This window comes from Coptis chinensis, chromosome 2 (assembly GCF_015680905.1).
Source record: "Coptis chinensis isolate HL-2020 chromosome 2, ASM1568090v1, whole genome shotgun sequence".
In the NCBI taxonomy this organism is placed as follows: Eukaryota; Viridiplantae; Streptophyta; class Magnoliopsida; order Ranunculales; family Ranunculaceae; genus Coptis; species Coptis chinensis.
In genome coordinates, this window is record NC_141457.1 from 84434694 (window position 1) to 84459881 (window position 25188).

Sequence of the window (25188 nt, forward strand, 5' to 3'; positions counted from 1 at the left end):
TATTATTTCGTGTCAAGAGTATACTTAACATTTTATATACCCGAGCTATTTTTAATTTCACATCAAGGGTAAGTGATTAAAAGAAAAGTTGGTTCTAAGAATTACTTTTTCTCCCAATCTGTCTTAGAGAGTCACTCCTTGTTTTATAAATTGTGTATTTTTGGTGTTAGTAAAATATGGTAATATGTATAGATAAAATGGCAATGAAAGAAAAATTACCTTTTGATTGGAGACTTACACTATCATCAATAGTTTTATATTTGGAAGCTAAAAAGTTATGGCTAATAGTAGTGTATGTAATTTCGTGGTAAAATTTTGTTTAGTGTATAAATTTTGTAATCACAATTGAAATACTTTGTAATTTATCCTGGTCTAATTCAAGAGCGATTTGAGGAGTACTAAGACAATCATTTTCACATTTGTTGTCACAGCTCTCAAGTTCATTATAGTTTATGATATTTGCTTGCGGATGTGAATTATCTTTTGGATGAAAAAGTCACTCTTAACACTTTTTTTTTTCTAAATCAATTATAATGATCGAGTAGATGAAATGTTAAGTATATTCTCGATGCGAAATAAAAAATAGATTGGCTAGATGAAAGATCAAGTTTATCCCTGACGTGAAATAATAAACAGTTTGGTCTAACTGAAACGACCAGGTGTATATAGTAAGTATGAACAACCACTGTTTATACATCAACATGATGTATGATAAGTAAGAACAAATATTAGAGTATGAACAATCGTTGTTCATATATATTTGGGGTATGAACAATCTCAACATAATGTGTTATCAGTAAGAACACCTATTGGAATATAAACAATTATTGTTTATATATATCTGGGGTATGAATTGAACAATCACTATTTGTATGAATAACATACCTATTTATAATGTATGATCCGTAAAAACACCTATTGGATGAACAATCATTATTCGTATGAACAACCAGTATGATACATCAACATTGTTCATACTCGAAAATTGGTATGAACAATGATTTGTCGTTATGGGTTATTTTCACCTGAAAAATGGTTTTCCAGCTCTCTTCTATATAAAGCAGAGAAGAGTATGTGATTTATTGTATATAAAATACGGATGGGTAAAAGTGGTATTTAAAAAAAAAGAAAAAAGACCGGGCCAACTTATTTTGTACTAAGTGTTATTTTAATTAAAACACTAGATCTGTGAGTTATTAAAACATGGAGTTTGGCACGAAATTAGTCTTCTGAACCAATTTTTTTTTTTTTTTTTTTAAAAACACACAACGGCTGATGACCTTGTAAGTTTACACATCTAATTAGGCATGTATGAGTTACAGTTGAATGTTCACACACACACATATATCGGGCTCACTACGTCGACATACAAAATTGACATACGTATTCCAAAAGCAGATTTGCACATTGAACTAAGGGCTGATTTTTGTAGAGATGACTTACCTACTATGGATAGTATCTCCACAAAAAATCAGCTCAATTGGATGTCTCTAATCTTGTCAAAAAGGTGTTTAAATTTTAGACCGTCAGATAAATTTCAAACTTGAACCGAATTTTTGGTTGGGTTTGACATATTTAAAGGAACCGATTTTTTGTGGAAATGATCTCCATATCGTGGAGATCACATCCCAAAAAACTAGTTTTTAGTTCATTTTGTAGATAAGTAGGACTGTGTATGTCAATTTTATATGTCGACGTAGCCGAGCCATTATATATATATATATATATATATATATATATATATATATATATATATATATATATATATATTCAATTCCGAAACAGTGTTTGCCATGGCAATATTTCATCTCTCTTTATCACGTTTTTTTTTCAATTTCCTTCTTTGTTTCACATTTATGACACCATCATCTCATTTCATGATATTTATAACACTATGATTGCATCTAATTTACTATTGAACCTTTTTTGGGAGGAAACCACTGGCTTATCAATGGTTATGGAATATGGAGGTTGTAGGGTCACTTCCTGAATAAGGCAAATAATAAAAGCTCTATCCAATGTTTGACAACAATATTACTTTTAAGAAAGCAACAACCCACCTACTATTCTATCTTCTTTTGATCATCCTTTTACCTTAGCAAAGAATCAGGATGTCATCTCATTTATAACTTATTATGAAAAAATATTCACAAACATATAAGCTTATTTACATAGACATGTTGAATTCACATTTGTTAGATTGACATACTAAAAGTTGAATTATTTCATCACATTTGTTGAGGCGTAGATTTGTGCAAATAAGCGACGAGGAATTACTATAAAATCTTAGGATCAAAACCAAGGCCCAAAATATCGATATCTATCAATATATCGGTGTATCTAAAAACCGATATATATTATATATATCGGATATATATATATATATTTTTTTTTTGTGACCATTCCAAACTATTTAAAATATAAAAAATATCGGACATATAATATCAGAAATATCAGGAATATATCAAAAATATATTAGAAATATCAGATTTATATTAAAAATGGTCAAAAAATCAACCGATATATCGTAAATATCAACGATATAAAGTTTTATATTGGAAATTCTAATATATATCGGGAAAAAAAATTCTATATTCGATAGATATATATTGAAAATATCAATATCGGTATACTAATTTACCGAGATATATCGGTGTATTTTGGGCCTTGATCAAAACATCAAACCCAGCTATTTACATGGACGCTTCATATGGCACAATCTAGGGGTGGGAATTTGGCCCTAACGACCCTAACCCGGCCTTGACCGACCCGACTCTAAGCCCTGTAAAGCCCTCACAACTAAAGCCCTCACAGAGTTTAGGGGGCCGCCCTACTCTAATGCCTTCTAGAGGTGGCTGGCTAAGATTCTAAAACATAGGCCGACCCTAACCAAGCCCCCTAACCCCCGTTTCATACTTTCACTATAAATACACATACCATAATTGTCCAACTCTTTTGTTAAATATTTTCAATTAAAATAACATTGTCTTTCTGTAATTTATCACTTACACCCAAGCTGAGAGTATTCTTAATAACTTGTTTTATATATAACAAAAACTCATTAACTTAGCAGTGTGAATGAAGAACAATGAAGACTAAATTTAAAAAAATAAAGACTTTATTCCTTCGATCATCAAGTCAAAGTTCATAACTTATTATTCTCAATTTCTTTTCTCACTTATTTCTTATAAATTATATTTTTATTCACATCCGTGCCAAGTCTAAAACTAAAAGATTTCCTTCCACACCACCAAAAAGAAAAATACTGAGCGGACATTTGTAACATAGAAACCAAAAACAATCTTTTGTCGAGGAAAAATTACATTTGTAATCTCAAACCTTTCTCCATCACTTGTTCAAAAGCCAATATTTTCATTTCCATATACAAAGCTTGAATCACTTTTTAAATTGAATAAAGGTAATATTATATTTGTTTGAATCTATTATAGAAATAATTTATGATATTACAAATAGTTTAACAACTTCCAGTGACCTTTAACCAAAACTATTATGTTTTTCTTTATATATATTCTTCTTCCTTTAAAATGATAATATAATTATTTATCTATGTATTTCAATGTTAAATATAATTTTAGTGAGGTTTGAGTCTGAGGAAGAACAAATTCAACTCACGATATCTTTGAGTTCATTAGATTGTGGATGTGTATTTTAAATTTTTGGACTTATACATGATTATTACTTAGATTGGTTGAACTTTGAGTTTGTAGATTATCAGACATTTTTTGTAATATAAATGAGTTTTAAAACCGATGTAGTAAAAAAAAAAAATATATATATTTTCTACTTAAAAAGCCCAAACCCTAAAAAGCCTTTAAAGAGGCTGGTCGGGTCGTGGCTTGAGGTTTCGACTTGTGACCCGGCCCTATGCTGACTTTAGGGCCGGGCCGACCCGGTCCTAATATCTTAAAAGCTTTAAATGTTTAGGGCCGGGCTAGCCCGACCCGGCCCATTGCCCACCCCTAGCACAATCTCACAAGGAACCATTGCTTTCAAGCTTGATTATATTTGCTTCTTTTGTACATAATTTTGTTATTTTGCTAATATATTCAGCTAAATTGAAAGCCTTATCCGGTGTGGGTCCTTAGGTTTCTTGAACTTGTCGATCCCTGATTCGCAGACAGATTGGACGATTGGTTAGTAAAACAAGATAAGTTGATCAATTTAATAATATAGTGTCGCCATAATTCCATGACAGTGACTGCTGCCATTTGGAGGTTTAGTTGTACAAAATTTTTGCGTTTGTACAACATCTGCCTTTACCCATTTTGGTGACACAACGAATCTCAAGAACCATGGACTAAGTAAAATATTCGTTTGGTATTTTTAACTCTTCATAAGAGATGGGTTCCATAAAGTCACATACTAAGTAACTAGCTGCTCTTATGTGTGTGCAAATTCTTCACACTTTCAATCGTTATTGAGTCTGGTTCCTCTATAACCGGATACATAGATAAATCTCTATAGCCGTGTTATTGCACTGTTAGATCTGTGTCGAGATACACAACACACAGATATCGAAGTCAAAATTTATATTTTTAAGCAAATGTGTGTATTTCGAGACCATTTAATAATGTAATAACATGATTACAAAAATTCATCTCTCTACCCGATTATAAAGGAACCGGACTCTTTTGTAAAATGCCTTTTTCTGACCAGATTTCAATACAGTCTAAAATAGTGCAACACTTAAACGGAAACTCTATTAGATATTGCATAATCTATTGAAAATTTGGAGCATTTTATTTTGTGCTTTCGATAAGGTCCTTATTTAGCTCTAAATTTGTTTTCTATTACAATTGAATTTGCGGGTAATTAATTATATATATGCAATATCTCTGGTAGACAGTGAGTTTTCTCTAGATTATCGTAATCTTTTTCACTATTCGTTTTGTTACATCCACTGGTATGGTATTTTTTTTTTGGTAAACACTGGTATGGTATTTACTGTATTAGTATTACACACACAGGTTATTATCGCAATATATGTTATTGACATTTTCTTTTGGATATCCGAAATACTGCTAGTACGCAACTAGGAAAATGTTGAGCAAAAAATAGTCAATTGTTTACTTTTATGCTAGCTTATCTTGGTAACAATGAATGAATTGAAATAATAGTCCAAAGACGCGGAAAATCAATGTGGCCTAAGGCCTTGACTCTCATGAAGTCATGATGAACTGATCAAGTACTTCTTCACAAGCGTTCTGTGACAAATTTTCGTTTGTAATAAAGGATAACTCGTAACTACTACCGTACTACGATAAAATTTTAAAAACAAAAGCCAAAGTATATGAAAAAGTATAAAATTCGGTAAACGGACATACGGTGATACAGTATGAAATTTCATATCGACCATTATTTTAACTCAATACTTCATATATAATGGTTTTCACGGAATGGATTAATTAAATATAGGTACAGAAATATAGCTATATTTCATTCCTTGATTGAGACTGAGGTTTTGGTTTTAGTAACTAGGTCAATGTTGCTAATTTGGTCCGAAGCTGTTTGCTAAGCAAATTTAGATGTTTTGTTAAATACAAATGCTTGATAACATTCTACGCTTAATAGGCATAATATATAATGTACTATATTTGTTTTTTGCATTTTGGCTACTATACAATTTTCTAAACACCATACTACTACATTGTACTATCAAATAGTTTTCAAGTTGCGACCATGGCCAATTTTTTTGACCAAAATTTCGATCAAAATGTGCTAACGTGACCAAATTTGATAATGTCTTATGCTTGCATGGAGACATGTCATTTTATTTTTGCCACATAAGCTGAATTATATTTTTTAAGAAAACAAAAAACAATTTTTACTTCACATCTTCAAATTGCATAATTTTCAAATTGCATTTCTTCAAAATTATAACGATGAATTCCTTATTCTTTTCTTAATTTTCGACATTAAACACTTATTTGACCACCCATTTCAAGAATCTAGTTTCAGTATTTTCGACATTAAACACTTATTTGACCACCCACCGATTTTCTAGTTTCAATTGCATTATGCCGGAGTTATTAGTCCCCAAGTTTTGTGTCTTTGAAAAATTGTTTGAGAAAGGCAAGGTCATTTGATTCTGGTTCTAGTTTAAGGACTAGAAACTTGCTCTTCTTTAACACCACCCACGTAGGCTCGCACCATCCTTTACGACGTAACAATCTTTGGTTATGGAGTAATGCTACTGTCCGTTTATCACGGTCGTGAAAGATGGTGCTTGTATAATTGTATTGTTGAAAACTTCAAATGGGCGGAGAAATGAAATCAAGTCAAGTAAGAGTAAAACACGAAATAGGAATTTTCTGAATTGTGATAGGCTGAAAAGATCAAGACATAGACATAGAAGTGCCATAGCCACTGGAAACAATCTCGCTCCACTCACTGAGCCTAACTTATGTGGCCATCTTTCTATGAAATGTACGTGGGCCATTCCACATTTATGCTATAATAGATTAGATTGCAGATAAGGCCCACAAAGTTCTCAATCAAAAGTGTATATCAACTTTTTTCGTGTCTTCACTGATTCGGTGATTCCTGGATCCAAATTTATCAAATCATGGACAAGTGTGTTGGAAAGATGTCCAGACTCCGGACTTCAATGGGAAATAATGCAGAAGTAATGGCGTGGAAGAGTCCAAAATATATACTTTGAGTGGAACTGTGGAAGAATTGACGTGAATGGGCGCGTCTCCAAATCAAGGACCAAAATATCGATTTTTGTGAATATCTCGATGTACCTAAAAATTGAAATATATCAGATATATTAGAAATATTAGAAATATCTATTTTTTTTAGCAGTAAAACTTTTGTTTTGTATGTCGATATATCAAATATATCAAAAATATCATCAATTATATTGAAAATATCATCTATTATATCGAAAATATTATCAATATATTAGTCAAAATCAACAATTTATATCAGATATATTGGTCGATATATATTGTTATATAAGAAATTGTAAAATATATCGGAAAAAACAAATTTAATATTCGGTTGAAATATATTAGATATTTCCATCTCGGTGTACCAAAAAAACGAGATATATCAATGATATCTCCGACATCTGGGCGATATTTTGGGCTTTGCTCCAAATCCCTTTGAACAATTATTTGTATCAACAATTTTGTGTTTATTTTGTTTCTGGGCAAGGTTTAGCTCTTGGTAATCCGTAATCCAATATTCTTATTGGACGAATTAGTTGGTTGCTGATATGGGCCTAAATCAAATTTGTTTCAATATTGTTTTTGGGCCCAGAATTTTGCCTATTGTGTTGTAGGGGAACACGAAATTCTGGTGGACAACGTCGTTGGAGATGAATTAAGCTGATCACTTCATTGTTTGGCCTCAGCACAAGTAGGGCCTGAGAAGGATTGTAGTATAGGCAAAGTGGATTGAAAAAGGTTTATTATTTACTGTCAATCTGCCAGCATTATGATCTATTGAACTAGGACTAGGATTAGGGAGTACGCCAAAGAGCTTTAAAAATATCAAACACCAGTTCCAATTTTTTTTTTGGATTAACTAGTATTACCCAGTTACAATGAGGGCAGTTGTATTATTTTCAGTTGCTTGACTTGAAAATTTACGAACCGAATGATAAAAATCTAGCACACAAAGCACCATTGTTGACCAAATCAACAATGATCCAGTACTCTTTCAAATTAACATTTTAAATTGCACATATCTTATAAGACTTTGGATCTGTCATGTCATAACTTGTGAGAAACAATCGTAGCCCGCCAGCCCACACCAAGCCTTTTTATTAGATAGATCATAGATCCCTTATCTAACTTTAAGCTGCTTAACTAATATAAGTGGTTTATTAGAGCATTTCCAATGCAATCAATTTTTTTTTACCTCCACGTAAGACTATTTTTCTTCTTTGCTATATTTGTGGTGAAAAACAAGAAAAAGTTGTCCAATGCAGAGGTGATTTTAAACCTTGGACAGAATGTTTGATTCCGTCTGAATGTAAAAATCGAAAAAATACACTGGACGGAATGAAACATGGCGTCTGAAGTTAAAAAAAGAATCGAAAAAACACGCGAGACAGAATGAAACATTATGTCTGGAAAAAAAAACTGAATTTTTTTTAAAAAAACACACGAGACGGAATAAAACACTCCGTCCGTAGCTCACAACTCAGTGAAAATCTCAGTAGCAAGTGCTACTCTCGTTGTGACTTAGTTATAAGTCACCAACTTTGTCACCTTTGCATTGGGTAAGAGTTTTTTGGTATTCAAAGATGAAAACTCTCAATTTCCCTTTATAGTGACTTGCATTGGGTGCTCTTAAAAAAAAAAAAAAAAAAAACTAATATAAGTGGAGCTTCTGAGACGCGGGACACAGTGTCATCAGTTGCGTTCAAGGTATGAAAGATATGAGTTTAGCAAACTCAATCATGCTAGCAAGAAGGAACATTATAAGCTAAGTATTCCAAAATTTAATGCTTACACGCCAGCAGCAGCAGCAAATCAGACTACTCTTGGATACTTATCAACTCATCTAAATGAGCTAGCAACAATGCGGTTGAATTTACAACGCAAATATAAGTCATAGGTATCCCTCACCTTGGAAATCTTCAACATGCACATCATGTTCTACTCTGCCTTCAGATGTACATGCATTAGACTCTCTATACTCCCTCACTCATAGTAATCTATCTAACAAAATAGGGAAGTGTGGGTCTCAAAAAACCCCATCTAATGGTAGGTAATCATTTTCACCAAAATATGACTTGGCATATTCAAGTGTTTGGAAGGTTTGTGCAATTTTGTTAAGAGCAATCAATACCATAGGATCAGCCAAAAGTCAATAATTGTGGCTAGGCTTATCAACTGTTGGGCCTCCAAATTTGACATGGTACTGCACAATTGGGTCAATTGGCTGACCCAATTAATGCTATTGGACTTATGGATAATGGGCAATTAGGCTGGCCTTGTGCCTTATGCTGAAGGCGCGATGAATTGTTTCGGAGACGCGCGTACGCCTTACGTTGCGTCGAAGGCACGATGAGTTGTTGGGATAGCGCCGCAGGCGCGTCGACGTTTCGCAGGCCGTAGGCACGGACATACCCTAGACTTATCAACTGTTGGGCCTCCAAATTTGATATGGTACTGCACAATTGGGTCAATTGGCTGGCCCAATTAATACTATTGGACTTATGGATAATGGGCAATTGACTGGCCTTGCGCCTTGTGCTGAAGGCGCGATGAGTTGTTTCGAGCTGGAGTTGTCGAGATAGCGCCGGCGAGTCGAGGTATCGCGGGCCGTAGGCACGGGCATACCCTAGTAACTAATAAGACACTTCGATCTTACCTACCTATTACCTAAAAGCCTGAACATGGCTTGTGAAGGAACAGTATATGTCAATGTCGATGTTGGACCAATGTTTTGAAAACCGAACCAGTAATCGAACTGATTTTTTGTTAAAATAGTTCAACCAGGTTCAACCGATTTATGTTTATTTAGCAAATTTTTTAATAATTACAATAATAAAATGAATAAATACATATTTTAATTCAATATTAATTGGTATTATATATCAAAATAAATTTTTTATACAAAAAATACATAGTAGTATGTTGGTTTGGAGTTTGGATTATCTTGTTTAGGTGTTAGGTTCAACTCCCCACATTATCAATTTTTCAAAAAAAGAAAAAAAAAAAAATTATATAAGGATAATCCGGTTTAGAACTGAACCGGTTCGCCGGTTCAACTACGGTTTAAACTTAGACCGAGGGTCTAACCATAAACTCAAGTTTTAACTGAACCGAACCGAAAATTTACCGGTTCCGGTCGGACCCCGGTTCAACTACCGGTCCGGTCCGGTTTTCTAAACACTGTGTTGGACTGCAACACAATTTTTCATCAGACTTGTGACAATTTATTTACATAGTCAGATCACCCACGTTTAACATTATGATCACCTGAAGATGTTGCCAATGGTTTTCAGAAATGTGCGATTGCATATTCAATCTTCACCACCAGGGTTCCGGATGCTTTCTCATTGCTTCTTTTCATTCCATGATCATCTTCGTCTCAACACAGACACAAATAAACAGGTAAAACACAATGGTACCCACCCAAGAGAATCTTGTGTATAAAGATTATTTTGATAAACTGATTTCTGCAAAACTTAAATGTAATCCTTCTTATAATGTTGTTTGCCATTGGAAGTTGACTAGATCTAAGTTGCCCAATCCTATTACGATGGTTTCGTGTATAAACGACTGCTTGTCTTTTGGCAGTTAGTAGTAACTAGCGCCGTCTAGAAGATTTACTTCTCCCGTGTTTGATGAAGTTGAGAAAAAAAAATGAGAAACCGTGATGTTAAGGGTAATAATAACAAAATGATCGAACATGCTGAAAGCATATTCTCTACTCTCTGAAATAGCGGTTGAACTGTTGAAGCCATGGGGAGAGAAGGACCACATAACCCTGTGTCCCTGCCCTACATTTATAGAACCTACTCATCCAGTATCAATATCTGAGAAGTCCCATACCATATGCTTATTTCCAACAATATATGTTATACCGTATTCCACGTAACAACTCACTAGTCACAAGAGCTTCTTCCCATGACAGAACCCTTCAGAATTTAGATGTTATCCTGTCTGAAACTTGAGAGGACCACACAAGAATAAACTACCTCACTCTAGATCACTATCAACCTAACCAATGACATGTGATTCAAACACTTGAATTCGAAGCTCAACAATCAAGTGATAACACCATGAGGGTTTTCTTTGTGAACAATGGTCCAAAATTATTTAAGACAGATCCCAAATGCTTAGACAGTGACCTAGTAGCTTTTGAGTCATTTACTCATTTTTATTAGCAAATTGGGCATTCGCCCCCCCGCTGGGTTAAACTTTGAAATAATCCATGCAGAGAGAAACGGAAATGACAGTGCAAATAATGGCAGTGCCAATAATAACTATGTAAGGTTGTCTAAATCCTTAAGTTTATCCAGGTCTCTTTCCTTAATATTGAATAGGATTCGCACTAAACATGGAAAACCATCCTCAGTTTCCAAATATGTTTCAGTTGTGTTGGACAAATAAGAAGATTACCATAACTTGCAGTCCAGACAGTACAATTCATGCTGTCACGACCAACACCAGAATGGAAATCGTATCCATTAAAAGAACCAAAAATAACAACAATCATCAACTGATGTATGAAAGGAGATTAAATAGTTGTACAGAAAATATATGGCTAGAACCATCCCTTCAAATATTAGGGTAAGTAATAACAGGATACCAACATAGTACTACTTGCAACCTGAGTTACTATTTCATCCTCAAATATTCCTCTCAACAAGATATAGAATGGGAGCACACAAGATGTACTAATTGTTCACCTGGTTCATTCTTTACCATCAGCAGCACGAAGTGAGCCTAGTTGCACAGGTGCCTGAGTTCCCACGACTTTGGAAGATCCATAAACTGAGAGATCAATGCCGCGAGACTTTTCTTTCTCAATTTGTTCTTTGATCCAAAAGTATGTGAACCTAAGTCCATCCTACAAAACATTGAAGAAAGGGATCTTACAATCAGTCATCAACTTGCTAGAAGAAAAGGTTATTGGAAAAAACCAAAAGGGTTTTCCGTGCAGGTACCTTCAGTCTCATAGTAGGGGCCCAGCCAAGTTTTTCTTTTATCAGTGTGTTGTCAGAGTTGCGACCTCGTACACCTTCTGGACCAGGAATATGATGGATAGGAAGCTTCTTGTCCTCAAAGCTGAGCACAATCTCAGCCATCTCATTCATACTGACCATCTCGTCACTACCAATATTCACTGGCTCACGGAAGTCGGACTTTGTTAGCCTGAGAAGGAAAATAACTGATGAGAATTTGCTTATCAGCAAGAGTGTAAGGATAACAATAAAAAGAATACGTGGAAATTAATAAACGTAAATAAAGACCTCAATCCACTACTACATCTTACTTGTAATAAACAAGTTATTGGCCTTATTTATAGGAGCAGGATAGCTAGCCATCCCATATAGTGATCCCATGTAGCCATCCAGTCCAAAAATTAAACTGACACAAGGAATTACGAGCCCATTTTTTGTGGATATGTTCTCTCCATCCTAGAGATCATATCCTCCAAAAGTTAAGCTCATTTTACTATGTCTAACGGAGTAAAAAAAAAGGGGTCAAGTTTAAGGACTTATCTAATGGTCCACACTTTTAGTTTGGCAACACTTTTTTCGATAAGGTTGTACATACTCAAAGGCGCTCATTTTTAGGGGATATATGATCTCCAAGACAGGGAGAACATATCCACCAAAAATGAGCCCTTCATTCCTTGGCAAGTCCACTTTTTGGGTCGGGGTGGCTACATGGGATGGCTAGTGATCCCGCCCTTTATTTATATGTCAATATATGTAATAACTAAAATACACATCAGATAACCAAGATATCTCAAGTTACCATACTTTGCAAAAAAAACCCAAACAAACCCAAGATTATTGGAAATCACTTTGAGGGTGAGAATTGGGCCGTGGAACATGGTGATATTATAGCTTTTACTCTAATTTCAATCTAATGACTAAATATTGATATGTGTTCAACATACCTATGGCCTACCACTTATTTGCTTTTTCTCATCAAAACTCAGAGGGTAACTGGGCATTTGGAAAACGGAAGCTTCAGAAGAGAAAGACAAGGTTTACCATAAGTTCAATATTCTTGTCCATACTTTTTTAACGCAAGGGTTGCAAAAGGCCTATTCGTGAGGACAATGTCAAAAAAGGTGTTTCATGATGCTTTGTGAGCACCCTCAGAGTGATTGGAGGGTTTATAATTTGATTAACATGATACATTTATTGCTTTTGCATGTAGATATCCTTATTCATGATAACTAAAGTAAAATACAAACATCATAACTAAAGTATATGATCATGTATTATAACCTAGATAATAGTAAGTAAATAGTTCTGTACAGCGCATCTCTTCATATGTGCTATTAAAATGTAGATATACGGTATGTACAATAATTCTACACATGAATGCACGTGATTGTTTGATAGCTGTGTGTGGAGCTCATGCAGATCCACTAATTGTACTAGTTAAATTGGCGGGAAAGCTACAAGGAAAAGGTGAACTTCCATATGAGGTTCTGTTCGAACTTCCGAGTTCAGTTCGAACAGCACCTCATAAAATTTGGTTTCCTAATATACTAAATGTGTGAGACAGAGATACTATAACAAAAGTTTTAAGTTTTTAACCAAACCAGAGTACATATTTACCTTAGAACACCTTCAACGCATTCGTCAATAAAGGTAAAGGATCTAGTCTGCAATCCATCTCCCCACATCTCAAACTTATCAGTGGCTGTGAGCGCCTTTCTGCAGAAAGCGGCAGGGGCTTTCTCCCTTCCACCTACAGCAAATCAAAAGAATCAGGACATATAAATTTAAATGCTAGTTTGGTAAATAATTAAAAAGGTATGAAATTTTTTTCATCTACGATTCATTGTGTACCTTTCCATGTTCCAAAGGGGCCATAAATGTTGTGGAACCGTCCGATACGACACTCAATTCCAAAGTCCTTTGTGTAGTGCTTGCATAATTCCTCTGTTGCAAGCTTTTCGAGGCCATAGGCATCTTGAGGCTAAATACAAGCCATAAAAAAGATTACGTCACAAAACTATAAAACCAAACAACTATATCTAACGGTTCTTACATCCTTAAAGTCTACAAACCTCAGCAGGCCAAGCATCAGCCTCCTTCAGACTAACATTCGTTTCCAATTGCTTGAATTCCGGATAGATACAAGCACTAGAGGCATAGAATAACCTGCAGGTCAGGAATAGCAAGTCAACCTTCTAACTAATTTATCAACAAACTCACTGGGAGTTGTAACATATGACACGTTGCATTTTTGCAAGACTTGAGGTAAGAAAATCGAACTCCTAAATTATGAAGCATATGGTCAAACTTAGGATTACTAAACTGGGAAATATAATTGCCCAAGACACGAACCTCTTCACACCATTAATCCTTGAAGCCTCGAGTATGTTGAAACTGATCATCGTGTTGTTATACATAATGACAGAATGGTTCGATTGGATGAACCCCATTCCTCCCATATCAGCAGCAAGGTTGAAAACATGGTCCACCCCAGAGGTGACCTTCATGCAGTTATCCATGACCCTAAGATCCACAAGGTGGAACTCATGACAAAACATATCCTCAGTCATGTGCTCATTCTTCTTCCAGTCAGAAGCAATGATGTAGTGGCCCTCGCTTTTTAATCGGCGAGCAATGTGGGATGCTATGAACCCACCAGCCCCAGTAATGGATATTCGGAGCTTCTCAGAAGGCCAGTAGGGCTCCCTCTCCAATGCCTCATAAGTGTATTCTCCGTATGTGCCGTCTGTAGTCCCCATTCTGCAAAGTTTTAATAATTCATAGATCATGAACGCGATTTCAAGGATTCAATTACTATTATAAAACTGACTCAATTATTAGTCCCACAAGCGGGAGTGTTACTAAGTTAAGTAGATCTTGAACGACATGAAGCTATATATCTTACAGAAACATACCAGATTACCAACCACAAAAAATCAATCCACTCAACTTCTAGCCTCAATTTTGAATGAAAAAAAACATAATCAAACATGTCTTTCAAATAAGTCTACAGAAACACAACAGCATTATAATTCCGTGTGTTTAGTCCATGAACTAAAACATCAAAAAAGAACTCTTAAAGTACAAGTCACCACATTGAAATTTGCAGAGCAACCCAAACCGGATAATGAAGCCAAGTATCAAAATTCCATGAAAATTTGGAGATAAACAAACCCACCAGATCAAATACAACGAAAAAACAGAGCTTTTAAGGCATGTTTACACCTCAACAATCACCAAACAAACATATAACACACACCCCATTGCCCAAAATCGTTCATTTAACAGATTTAACAAGCACAAACATTACAATTAAGTTTAAAAACATGATTAAGCATTCAAAATAACGTAAAAAAACAGAAAAGCAGAGTAAAGAAACGAAGCCCAGGGTGGAAAACAGGTAAATGAGTTGATGTATTACCTTACAGAACGTTGGTATTGAAGAATGGAAGTTTTGAAGCCAAGTAAGAGATGAGCAGAAGAAGAAATATCAGTGTAGGAATTCTAACGCTCAATTATCTCTTTATATAGAGCCTTAATGATTGCCTTTCCCTGTTTTTTTACTGTTTATATATGGAGCAAAATTTACACGCTTTTAAAACAATAAATAAATAAATAAATAAATAAATAAATATATATATATATATATTTTGCAAAAATAGTACTAATTTAAGGTACGAGCATAGCCATTTTTTTAAAAAAAAATCTCCTAAATCTCCTAATTCTCGATGTTTAGTTGTTTACCGATTTTTAACTATTTTTTCCATTTTTTATTTTATTTTATTTTATATGATGGATAACTTTCTATTCATTTATTTTAATATTTTAAGATATAACTAGACTTTATATATATTTGTAAATTTTGAATTTAATATATACTCGAATTAACCCTGACATGAGGCACAATCACACACTACATACAATTTTATGTTATCATTATTTATGATTTTTCTGATTTTTTAATGAATTTGTACAAATTAACGATCTCATTCTTGCCGAATTTGTAACTATGGGCACGAGTAGTATTTTAACTATGTTGTAATCGAATTAGTTTTTGGGATGCAAGTTGTAATAGATAGATTATCAATTATCAAGTCCAGTTCAAGTATGAGGCAAAGTCCAATGGTGCGGCAAAACACAAAACACCAAATATCATGGAAATTCTGATCCAATGGTGCGTCCAAACGCTAACCCGCCAACGCTATCGATATAAGTTTTACCTATCTATAGCGCCAATTTTAACGAAATAGCGTCAAGTCTACTTGTCCATATGAGTGGTGGATTGGCGGGTAGAAGAAATCTAAGCCACACGCCACACTAGCTGTGTGGCAGCTAGATTTTTTTTTTACACGCTTTTGAGAATGGCAGCGGAAGAGTCCAAAAAAAAAAATAAAAAATCCCATACGCCATTGGTTCTAGCGGTTGTGAAAAAAACTATTGGCTTTGGAAATACTAACTCGCTAAACTCTATCCACTATACTATTGTGGTTTGGTGGGATGGCGCACCAAACCATTGAACTTAGCCTGAGGCAATATATACAAAGTTGTTGTATAGTGTATACTTCTATAGCAATGATTTATTAAAATGTAGAAAACAGATATTAGTTCTTGACAAGTCTTTTGATTGGGCCCTCAGAAATTTGACTAGGGTGTATACAAATAATCTTTTATCAATATAACTCTACCATATATATATATATATATATATATATGTGAACTCTACCTTATAGTGACTCTAAAGTTACTCTACTCCTAAAAATGAACTTACAAAATGAAATGAGGACTAATTTTTTGTAGATGTATACATCTCAATATCTCATGATGGAGAATACACCTACCAAAAATCAGCTCAATTGAATATGTGTAATCTTGTCAAACGTTGTATTAAAATTAAAAAGTATATAGACTGTTGAATAAGTTTATAACTTCTGAAACGATTTTTGATGAGGTTGTATATCTTCAAATGAGTTGATTTTTTGTGAAGATGATCTCTATTGTGTGGAGAACATCTCCACCAAAAATCAGGTTCTAATTAATTGAGTTAAGTAGTGGAGTTCATTTGGAGTTCGTTTTAGTGGAGTTCATATAACCATCCCCTATAAGTTCGTATGTGCCTTATGTGGTACTGTACTCTCACTTATGACTTATCATAATTTCTGGAATCAGCAACCTTTGTCTTGAACTCCAGTGGTTTGTTTTTTTGTTTTTTTTTAAATTTTTTCACAAATTTAATAAAATGGTGTGTTGTAGTCAAAATGTTGTATAAACTCAGTCTCCGATAAACTCTTTATAGCATTTTTTTTTTTCAATTATTTCTGCTATAAGATGTATAAGATAGGGTTTTCCCGTGCCGTACGACACTGAACAACTCGTCGAGCCGAAAACCCAATCAAGGCCAGCCAAATTTCCCATTATCCATAAGCTCACCATGTCAAATTTAGAGGCCCAACAGTATATGGGCTAGCCCAGTGTTTAAGCCCAACTGTAATTGTTAACTTTCTGGATAGATCTGATGGATACTGAGTATTTTAACAAAATTGCACAAGCCCCTAAATCACTTGGATTCACCATGTCATATTTTGTTGAAAAAGATTTTGAGCCGCCGGATAGGTCCTTTCGGGCTCTACACTGTTCTGTTTTGTTAGATAGACTAGGCATTACCCGTGTGTACGACACGGTTGGTTATGAGATGTTTATTATGTTGTTTGTGACATTAATCTTGGTACACTGCATGTGGCATATGTGGAAATTTATGGACATTTTATTTTGAATTGGAACTACACGTTGGATGACATAATCCCTGGTGTTGTTTATTTTGTGGATATCAGTATGCGGTAACGAATGCAAAAACCCAATTTGAAGTCATGCATTGAAGCCAATTTCATCCACTGTACTCTCATTGCCTTCATATTTTATTGTATATTTTTTTTTATGAAAAACATAAAGACAATTTTACATTAAAGTCGATAAATATTATGTAACATCAAGCCAGAAATTGTCAAAAACACATTTTATTATTATCTTATTAATCTTCTGAATTTCATAGAGCACTTAATCAATGCTCTCCATGCACTGTGAATTGTTAGAAGACTCAAATTGGTTTAGTTTGGCAAAACCACGTAGGCATTTATGGTTTTGTTGAGACATTTTCTTCATTGCTTTCTTCTAATTAGGTGAGCTTTGTAAATATAGTCGTATATTTTTAAGACTTTTTGATAACCTTAAATGTCTAGCAGGAAACATTTATAGAAATTGTATACCAATCTTCTGGTGTACATTGTTTGCGCACTACTCTGTTGTTTCTAGAAATTTCAACATGCATGATATCAATTCTAGTTACTGAGCAAATTGTAGAATTGATTGAATTAAAAATATAGGTCATTTGTGATTTTGGAAGCCTTTGAAGGGACTTCCACAAAGTTAGTAAAAGATTGGTAAAGTTTCAAATGGGCCAATATCAATATAATTCAGAAATTCTACCTATGATCTCCCAACACTTCTAACTTAAAATTACAGTCCTTTTGACTTGTAAGATTTATACCTCATTTGTATCTATAAGACAATTCAAAGAAAAATCCTAAAATTGAACAAACAAAAATAATAATGAATTGTGGGCTCGACATAATATATTTATTGTTTTTTTGAATATATACAACGGAGGTCTCATTATGGAGGCTTCTTGTCATAAAAAATCGAGGTTTTCATTTCCTGAAGTCCCCCACCTCCGAACCTAAGAATATCACATCAAAATTCAATCAAATAAATACAAATACAATTGAAAACATGAAACAAACAAAAGACCTGCATATGCAAGATATAAAATGTAATGAAAATCTTCATATTCAATATTTTCCACATCTCCTTCTCAAATATGATAGGGTCATTTCCCAAAACTTTTATACCAACATATCTCTTAGATGCCAAAAAAATAAATAAAAAATATATAGACAATGCCACCACTTCGTACAGAGGCATTAGAAGCAACCATACAGTGTGAAATGCTTCCCACAAATCCAAGGCCCTTCTATCTTGAGTTTCTACATTAACCATGTTAGACTAACAACATTGACTTACCACCTGTACACAAACTTAAATGGTTGGAGAAATATAATAAAAGGTGCACTACACAGCAAAAAATATGTGCAAAAGAAAATAACATGCACAACATAGACAAAAAAGATGGATCAAAGAACCACATGCACTACAAAGTGGTATTGCCTGTACAATTTCTCTCATCCATGGATTTCCATGTGAGAGGCTTGAATGAAGCAGCTGATGTGGCTTCAATGTGAGGAGGCAGCTGTCTATCCTTCGATGAACTATGTTGTAAGTTGTAACTGCATGCAGTTTTTTGTAATTCCACTCAATGAGGTTCTCATCAAGACTCCTGTTTATTCTTCACCTTCATTTGATATAATTTTTTATGTTGATAAAGTAGAATTAAACAAAAAGGTGAATACCAACTTTAGATAATGTCGTTAGATTTAACAAAGAAAAAACACTTGCACACTTGGATATTATGGTATGTTCTTCCCTTTAACTTGAGCAGTTTATCCCATTTCAATGGCTTGTGCATACGTAACGTACCTACGAACTATATTTATAAAGAAAGAAAGAGGAAAGAGCGGGAGGGGGGGGGGGGGGGGTTGGATGTAAGAATATGAAAATTTGTGCATCTGAGAAAGATTGTACAATAGGGAAATCAATAACGATAAAATATGTTATCATGATCCATTAAAGCATAACTGGTTGTAGTAGAAGCGCAGTTTATTATTGTGGTAAAACCCATTGTCATGGAGAGGGTTTTCATATGAAATTATATCAAAATCTCAACTCACATTCCACAATGGCTATACATTATGTCATAACAAACTTCAATGTGAAACATTTATTAAAAGCCACTCTCATATGGGACTTATGTATTATATGGGAGCCTAACTTAAAAATCCAAACACAAAATAGTAGGATTAACAAACCACAAATTAAAAAGTATTGAGGACATAAAACCAAATTAACACGTAGACTGGACTTCTCTCATCTAATTGACTCTTTAGAAGTGTTCCTTAAATGGGCTTTTGGCATGATTTGTCCTTGCAACTAAATAAGCAATCAAATACCCAATAAGAACCAAACAGACCTTGTGATTATCTTTGTCAGTAGGGACACAGGGTCATGCGGTTAGGTTTCTCAACTAAAACCTTGGCCCCTTTGGCACCACCTTGGGGACGTCTTTAACCGCATTGACCACTTTGGAAGACGGGAGGTTCTGAATTATATTGTTCTTGAGAAAAAAAAGAGTACACCTCCACCACACATTAAATTGGAGAAATCACAACCGAACTTATCCAATCGGCAGAGTAAAAATATAAGACTATCCTCATGGAAAATATTGGTAGATTATATAGTGCCAATGTTTGAATAGACACAAATAATACCATACCAAAATGAGGTTTTGAAACTAAGAGCTTGATTTAATTATGCAGGAAAACGATTATAGGGTTTCTAAAGTCCCAACTAAGAAAACAATCAAAAAGATAGGAGAAAGAGAAGGCCCATTTTCAAATGGGTTAATGTCAAACATTTTATTCATTAAAGAACAAAAACATAAAACATAGTTACATACATGTTCAGACACTCTCGAATTCTCATAATTACATAAAACCCTTTTAGTTCTTTTGGGTCAATGTTTTAAATACTTTTAATCAAGTAGTCAATGGCGCATTAATGTATTTAAGAACTTCGACCCAAAAAAATAAGAAGGGAGAACAGTGACACCTCCAACAACCATCAACAACAAATCAACACCCCAATTGATGTTGTCCTGTTTAGTATGAGCCATAGTTACATACCCTTGTTCAGACACTCTCGAATTCTCGATCAATTTATAGGTAAGGGAAAGAAAAACGCGCCATTAATTTAATGTTAGCTACAATTGAATTGCCAAAAATTTGGATCGGTTCTCAAAACCAAATTGGAGATTTCTTTCATTGGATCTTTAAACCCCAAACTGGGCAAAACCGTTGCCACATATTAAGCCCACCTAATTAACACACCCACCTAGAGTTGTTTAAATAATAGTGATTGGTTATCTTTTTTTTTTAATTTTCTTATAATTTAATCTAGTCCTAAAGCCCACACCAAACCTGAGAAGATCAACTCTTTCTTTTTAAACCGGGGAACAATCTCAAAACTAAAAATCAAAACAGGGGGTATCTTAAATTAACCTTTTTTTTTTCCCATCTTCACCAAGTCCAAGATATGTACACTCATGACCAAATCAAGAAAAGAGGTAAATCCAGTGAGAAAAATGCTTGTCAATGGCTCATGTCTCATCATATCAATACACCCCAACTTGAACAAAGAGGGAGATGGTGGAAAACATACCTGTGAGGAAAAAAGCTCTGAGAGACTATCAAGCTTTGATGTTTCTCCTTCGTTGATGAGATTGAGAACCCTGAACCCAATCGAAATCAATAAAATTAAAATACCCAAAGGGAAAAACTTCGAAATTGATGCATAATTCATACATAAATAAGAAAAATGCGAAATGGAAACAACAACTATGTCAAATTTAACTTTATAATCTACAATAATCCAACAATGGTGAATTATGAATTAAGAAAGAAAGAATTTATAGCTATTGACAATAATCCAAGATTAATTAATACATTCTACACATCAACCCTGCCATTGATTGTAAATTGATTAGCATCAACTAACAGTCATCTACGCATACAACAAATTCAAGGCAAGCTCTCATACTCCAATTGAATAATGGTTGAACAATGGAAAAATGATGATTGAACTGAAATTAGGACCATAAAAAAAATGGCGTTTGTTTTATCTATTGAATTGGATCTAATCGATTTCAGCTTTCAACAACAATCCTCTTACAAAATGCTGAAATAGGGAATTGAACAATGGTAGTTTCTAACGTTGTCTAGAAATTGCTATAAAAATGGGAAAACAAAAATTAAATAAAAAAGAAAATTTGAATCACCAGAATGTCGACTTCTTCTAATGATTTACAATCAACGAATGTCGCCTTCTTCCCCAGAGAAACTAAAACTACGAAATCGATGAGAATAAATATATTAAAATAACCATATAATAACTATTTCTTTTGTATTTGCAGGAATAGAGTTGATGAGAGTAGAGACAAACCTGCTTGCCGAATTTGCAATAGATTTACTGAGATTAGAGAATAATTTTGTCACCAATAAGCAAATAAAGAAATTTATAGAACTGGAATAACACCAAAATATGAAGAAGGAGAAGAATCCCATGCGGTTTATTAAAGTTTAGTCAAGGAGTTACTAAAAGAAATCTATTGATGGAGATGAAAAAATTTAAGTAGAATTGATTTTTGGAGAAAGAGAAATGAAGATGAGTAAAGTCTGGATACCCAATTATTCTCGGGCTCAAGAGGCCGTTTCGTTTCTTTTTATCTAAGTAATTTAATTTATGAAGTTATTGCATTTTAGTTTATGCGGCATTTTAATTTATGAAGTTATTGTATTGTATATCTTCAAAAATTAATTAGTAAGCGTTTTTTAAGTATGAAAATTAAATAACAAATTAATTTTGTTTTTGGTAACTAAATTAATATATGGTATTGGAAAGGTCCATGGAAATTAATTCATTAAGTAACCTTTTAAATGTCATTGAGGTTTCAAAACGTTCTAAGCCATACATGTGTCTATGCAAATCCCCATGCGATCCTGACCACCCTTTGTATTGCCATTGTGTTTTGTTTTTTTTTTCTCTAAGTAATTTAATTTATGAAGTTATTGCATTTTAATTTATACAGTTACTGCATTTTAATTTATGAAGTTATTGTATTGTATATCTTCAGAATTTAATTAGTAAGCGTTTTTTAAGTATGAAAATGAAATAACATACAAATTAATTTTTTTTTGGTAACTAAATTAATATATGGTATTGGAAAGGTCCATGGAAATTAATTCATTAAGTAACCTTTTAAATGTCATTGAGGTTTCAAAATGTTCTAAACCATACGCGTGTCTATGCAAATTCCCACGCACACCTAACTTAGATCCCCATGCGATCCCGACCACCTTTTGTCTTGCCATTGTGTTTTATTATAATAGATGTATAAGAGAGAATATATGAAGTCAATTTCAGTAAATGATAATGCGATATTAAAAGCTAAGCTCTCAGGTGTTTAGTATATTTGTTTTGTGCACGGACCAAATGGCAGAGAATCCGCACAAATTGAAGACAAACCTAACAATTATCTGGTGGATTGCTAGCTCCCAATTTTGATGACTTCATTGGTTCCATCACAGTCACCCGATCGGTTCAGTTCTCTCAGTTCTTTAGGTTTTGTGCACACCCCTTCAATATATTTTTTTCTTTTATTTTTTATTTTAAAAAAAATGCATTATCAGCTATTCAACTATACTTTTAAGGTTGTGTTGTAGGTGGGAAACTGGGAACAATGCAATGATTTGCACCTAAAAAGCACCTTCACCCCAAGGGGTTGACTACAGCACATGACCCAGCATAAAATAAAATAAAAAAATTGCCAAGTCAAATACTGTCCATGTGGGCAGAAAAGAATAACAAAAATTGGGCATGTATCTTTTTTTCTCTTCGTTAATTTACTCTCATTTCTTCTTTCTCTCCAAACCCAGCAATAATTTTCTAACTTTTTTCTTCTATCCTCATCTCCCTCTTAAAAATTGCTTAGTTGATAAGTACTTTTAATGTAGATTGAAACGGCGGAAGCAACATTTAATCAAAATCTATATTTTATAAAATCCTAAAAGTCTCATATTTTATTGAATCTCACTCAATAATTCATAAACACAAATGTTGGAGAACAACGATTCTAATCGATCCCCACTACATAGATAATTTATAATATGAACACACTAATACTCTAGACAAATTCTAAATATCTACTACAACCAACCTAGCATGCCCAACTCTCTAAACAACTATTAACAACAAATAATAATGCAAAAAAAGTATAAAGTATACCGCAACACAAAGATGTACCGTGGTTCGACCAATGATGCCTACTTCCACAAGAACTAATCTTTTTATAATGTGGGAATGAAGATTACAATCACTCCTCTCAAGTCTCTTCACCTTACTAGATCACTCCTCTCTCTTTACAAGCTTTTCTCTTTGCAAAGGGTTTCTCTCAATTTTGATAGTTCTCAAAATTGGGTTTCTATATCCTAGACTTGGGTTTTCCAAAACCTTGTTTTTGGTTTTTATACTGCCTTTCAAATTTGCGGTTACTGTAGCGAATTAGAAACTGCAAACATAGGCATGGGCGTGGGCGCGCTCTCGGCAAGGCCAATTCCAAGCGCGCGCGCCTTGGGCTAACCAATCTGAGCGTGTGCGCGCTCAAACCTCTTCACGCGAACACCACTTCTTTCTCATCCTCATGTGAGGGATAACTCTAACAATCTCTCCCTCTCGAACAGTGAGGGGGGATACCTCCATGCAATTTCCAAATCAACAGGAGGAGTGCGCTACCATTCCGCCGGTAGCACAACAAACATCAAACTTACCTTTCGGTAATACTTTGGTCATCATATCCGACCCGTTCTTGTCGGTATGGATCTTCTCAATGCACAAATGCTTGCCTTCAAGTACTTCTCTAATCCAATGATAACGCACATGTATATGCTTGGATATAGAATGAAAACTTGGATTCTTGCTCAAATGGATGGCGCTCTGACTGTCATATAGAACTACAAACTGTTTCTGCTTTAGCCCTAGTTCATCGAAGAATCTCTTCATCCATATCATCTCTTTGCAACACTCTATGGATGCAATATACTCGGCTTCTGTAGTGGAGAGAGCAACACACTTTTGCAACTTAGATTACCAAGAAACTGCTCCATCTGCAAAAGTAAACAGATAACCGGAGGTGGACTTTATCGAGTCAACATCACCTGTCATGTCTACATCAGTGTAGCCTTCAAGTAAGGGCTTACTTCCACCAAAACACAAACACGCTTTGGAAGTGCTCTTGAGATATCTCAATATCCACTTAACACTTTCCCAATGCTCTTTACCCATATTTGACGGAAATCGGCTTATAATACCAACAGCGAAAGTAATATCCGGTCTTGTACACACCATTGCATACATTAAGCTACCCGCTGTGGATACATAAAGAATCTTTTCCATCTGACTCTACTCATGCTCACCCTTTGGACACATCTATTTGGTCATGCGGAATTGGCTACCAAGCGGACAACTGACTGGCTTCGCTTGATCCATGTTGAATCTCTTCAACACCTTCTCAATGTAGCTTTCTTGAGAAAGTCACAACTTCCCACTCTTTCTGTCATGAGTGATCCACATCCCAAGTATATGCTTTGTTTGACCCAAATCTTTCATCTCAAAGGACTTACTCAAGTCTTTTTTTAGTTTGGATATCTTGTTGATGTTTGGGCCAACTATCAACATATCATCTACATACAACAAGAGCACTATGAAATCCCCATTTGGAAATTTCTAAACAAACA

At 34.3% G+C, this 25188-nt stretch overlaps 1 protein-coding gene and 2 long non-coding RNA genes across 3 annotated transcripts; all 3 read right to left on the bottom strand.

The window, feature by feature from the left end:
* Positions 1 to 6322: 6322 nt before the first annotated feature.
* On the bottom strand, positions 6323 to 10079 carry LOC147518429 (uncharacterized). The gene is made up of 2 exons (XR_015211801.1): positions 9963 to 10079; positions 6323 to 6767 (listed from the first exon to the last, which is right to left on the bottom strand). It is a non-coding gene; the product is annotated as an uncharacterized LOC147518429 (long non-coding RNA).
* A 1079-nt stretch (positions 10080 to 11158) lies between these two features.
* On the bottom strand, positions 11159 to 15254 carry GME (GDP-D-mannose 3',5'-epimerase). Its single transcript, XM_086590278.1, has 7 exons — positions 15096 to 15254; positions 14027 to 14434; positions 13747 to 13840; positions 13526 to 13655; positions 13292 to 13424; positions 11657 to 11864; positions 11159 to 11559 (listed from the first exon to the last, which is right to left on the bottom strand). The coding sequence occupies exons 2-7, from the start codon at positions 14431 to 14433 to the stop codon at positions 11404 to 11406; spliced, it is 1128 nt and encodes a 375-aa protein (XP_086446404.1). The 5' UTR covers position 14434; positions 15096 to 15254; the 3' UTR covers positions 11159 to 11403.
* A 2857-nt stretch (positions 15255 to 18111) lies between these two features.
* Positions 18112 to 22771, bottom strand: LOC147518431 (uncharacterized). The gene is made up of 3 exons (XR_015214058.1): positions 21675 to 22771; positions 21059 to 21128; positions 18112 to 18404 (listed from the first exon to the last, which is right to left on the bottom strand). It is a non-coding gene; the product is annotated as an uncharacterized LOC147518431 (long non-coding RNA).
* Positions 22772 to 25188: the final 2417 nt, after the last annotated feature.

Coding starts and splice junctions, on each gene's coding strand:
- GME (XM_086590278.1), bottom strand. CDS start 14,433: ATGGGGACTACAGACGGCACATACGGAGAATACACTTATGAGGCATTG. Junction 13,841..14,026: donor AGGATTAATGGTGTGAAGAG/GTTCGTGTCTTG, acceptor CCTGACCTGCAG/GTTATTCTATGCCTCTAGTG. Junction 13,656..13,746: donor CTGATGCTTGGCCTGCTGAG/GTTTGTAGACTT, acceptor GCTTGTATTTAG/CCTCAAGATGCCTATGGCCT.